Here is a 2955-nt window from a genome sequence, read left to right as displayed (position 1 = left end):
TCGAGTGGGCGTTCAGGGTAAGCCATGTAATAATATATATATATATATATATATATATATATATATATATATATATATATATATATATATACATATATATATTATATATATACATATGCAGCTGGTTTATGTATTATGTATCATGAAGTGTGTGGCCCTTTTCTCAGAAGTCTTGAGTGTGCATGAAATATTATGTGCTCTCTGTAAAAGATGATTTCAAGTACACACGCTTTTGGGATTATATATATATATATAATTTTGAAATCAGTAATGGTCTACGGAATCAATATATGTAAAAGTCTTCTCCATACTAGGTTACAAGCACATATTTGTATATAGCTATATATGTATATATATATATATATATATATATATATATATATATATATATATATATATATATATACTATATATTTACGCATATACATATATATAGATAATTAAATATATATACATATATATGTATTTATATATATATATATATATATATATATATATATATATATATATATATATATATATTATTTAAGCAATGTATCCTTTCCGTCATAACATATGGATCAGAAACATGGACAACGACCAAATTACTTTGGGGAAGTTAGTAAGCGCTCACAGAGGAATGGACAGGTTCATGCTAGGGAGCTGGCATAAGAGTCAGAAAAAGAGCAACATGGATTAGGGAACAGACCAAAGTAGAGTGAAAAAGGGCAGCATGCAGGTTATATATATCGGAGACAGGTCAACAGATGGGCAGAATGTTGAATAGATAACAGAAAGATACCAAGGGCGAGACCAATGAAAAGATGGCGTTTAAATTAATGAAATTCGAAGGCCTAAGCAGTAAACAAAGGTCTCAAGACCGGAATGATCTGAAAGAATGTGTGTGAATGTATAACATATATATATGTATATATATAAGAACATATACATATCTAAGTATATATATGCATATGTATATATACATATATATGTATGTGTGTACATATGTAAACACCAGTAAATAGAATATTTACTATTTTTTACTTTTATACGCAGCATGTCAGTATTATGTATGTCTATTTGGTGCATGATAAAAACTCATAAAAATCATACTGCCTTGCATTCAATGCTTTCTCGGTACTTTTGAATCTTGTATGGCATATTATTGAAAAATTGCATTGGCTACTTTAATGTGAAACTCGTGTAAAAGTATTGGGTTCATACAAAAAAATGGATATTATAGATAGTTTTATTGAAGAAAATCAGACGTGAACGAATTTCGTTCAATAAATAGTAAAAAGGGGAAAATATAAATATGGCTCATTTCATATCACTGAGATCGTTAATATGAAGCAGACACTAGACTTAGAAAAAGAGATTTAGTAGTCGTTGCGTTCGTAAGGAAGAGGCACTGGTGTGGGTCCCACGGGAAGATGGTCGCCTACGGGCTGGTAACCGCCGGCACCAGAGGTGAAGGTCAGCTTGATGGGGATGCCTTCGGGAGCGGTGTAGCTGGACAGAGAAACAAAAACACCATTAGCATTTTCACAAACGCTCTACTAGAATGGGTCTATTCGCAATCAAAGGAAGTGTTTCAAGCTCAATGGAAAAGTTGCAATTATGTATTGATGATGTGTATATAATTACTCCTAAACCCTAAAGTTCTCACCTCCATCCTCCTGAGGACTCCTGTCCATCAGCCTGCCTTCCAGCCTCGTTCCTGGCGATGCCGTTTCCAGTCTCGAAGTCGAAGGTGTACTCGCCATAAGCGTTCTGTGTGCGGTCGTCCTTCAGGATTGGGATGGGAGTCTTGTAGCTGTCGGCGACGACCACGGCCACCAGGCAGGCGAGCTGTTTGGGAATTGAAACATCAGAATCACACATAGAACGACTTTTCCTTCATTCCTTTCTTAGTGAGAAAAAAACAAGTGTTTATTTTTCTGATTATTTTTCATTTAAACGCCTCGATAGATACACCATATTTTCAGTCATAACCACAAAATTGTGTTCCAACGAAAGAAGCTAAAACACTCACAACAAGAAGACGTTGCATCGTGATGGTTGTACAGTAGTGTGTTGTTCCCGAAAGACGAAAGCTGTTTATATATACAGTCCACAGTAGGCGGAGCTGTCTGGTTGAAGGCGGAGTCACAAGGCTTCACCAGGTAATGAAAGTATTACCTTGAGTAGGTATATACAGTATATGGTATATATATACATATACATATATTTATATATATATGTGTGTATATATATGTATATATACATATATTTATATATACATGTATGTATATATATATGTATATATACATATATACATATATATACATGGATGTATGATAACACATATATATCTATATTTATATATCTGATATATACATTTGTAGATATAGATATAAATGTATTTGTGACTGTGCGTCTACGTTGTCCATGTGTGTAATTTTACAGATCAGCAATTATCTAATTAGCTCTATATACGCATACATATATAGCCTATAGTTATGTATATCATTACATATGCATATTTATCCATCTATATATATGTATATATGTGTGTGTGAGTACATATGTATGTATATACGTGGATACGAATACGTATACATGCACATACACACACACACACACACACACACACACACACACATATATATATATATATATATATATATATATATATATATATATATATATATATGCATGTGTGCGTTATGTATCTTTCCGCCTTGTGTATAAGCTTGTCGATGACTCGCATTTCCATTCTGGTAATACCGTCTGACAGGAGTCAATTTGACTAAAAACATCATTTGTTCGTATTCCCCCTTCCATTCTGGCTGTTTCATTTCATTTCTTTATTCTGTTTGATTTTTTTTAGGATATATATACATATATGCATATATATATAAATATAGATAGATATACATATATATTTATATACTTATATGCATATACATATAATTATGTACATATACATATGCA

General features: G+C 32.1%; 1 protein-coding gene across 1 annotated transcript; it reads right to left on the bottom strand.

Annotated features, from left to right (window-relative positions):
- Nucleotides 1-1214: 1214 nt before the first annotated feature.
- LOC122254303 (endocuticle structural glycoprotein SgAbd-1-like) lies at nt 1215-2106 on the bottom strand. Its single transcript, XM_086547811.1, has 3 exons — nt 2015-2106; nt 1649-1830; nt 1215-1491 (listed from the first exon to the last, which is right to left on the bottom strand). Exons 1-3 carry the CDS (start codon nt 2030-2032, stop codon nt 1359-1361), a joined length of 333 nt encoding a protein of 110 aa, XP_086403937.1. The 5' UTR covers nt 2033-2106; the 3' UTR covers nt 1215-1358.
- Between the last annotated feature and the right edge of the window lie 849 nt (nt 2107-2955).

Source organism: Penaeus japonicus, unplaced genomic scaffold (assembly GCF_977035675.1).
Source record: "Penaeus japonicus unplaced genomic scaffold, GWHDUDI00000001_assembly GWHDUDI00000020, whole genome shotgun sequence".
Classification (NCBI taxonomy): domain Eukaryota; kingdom Metazoa; phylum Arthropoda; class Malacostraca; order Decapoda; family Penaeidae; genus Penaeus; species Penaeus japonicus.
Note: the sequence above shows the minus strand (reverse complement) of the source record. Positions and strands in the feature narration are given on the sequence as shown.

Coding starts and splice junctions, on each gene's coding strand:
- LOC122254303 (XM_086547811.1), bottom strand. Junction 1,492..1,648: donor GAGTCCTCAGGAGGATGGAG/GTGAGAACTTTA, acceptor TTCTCTGTCCAG/CTACACCGCTCCCGAAGGCA.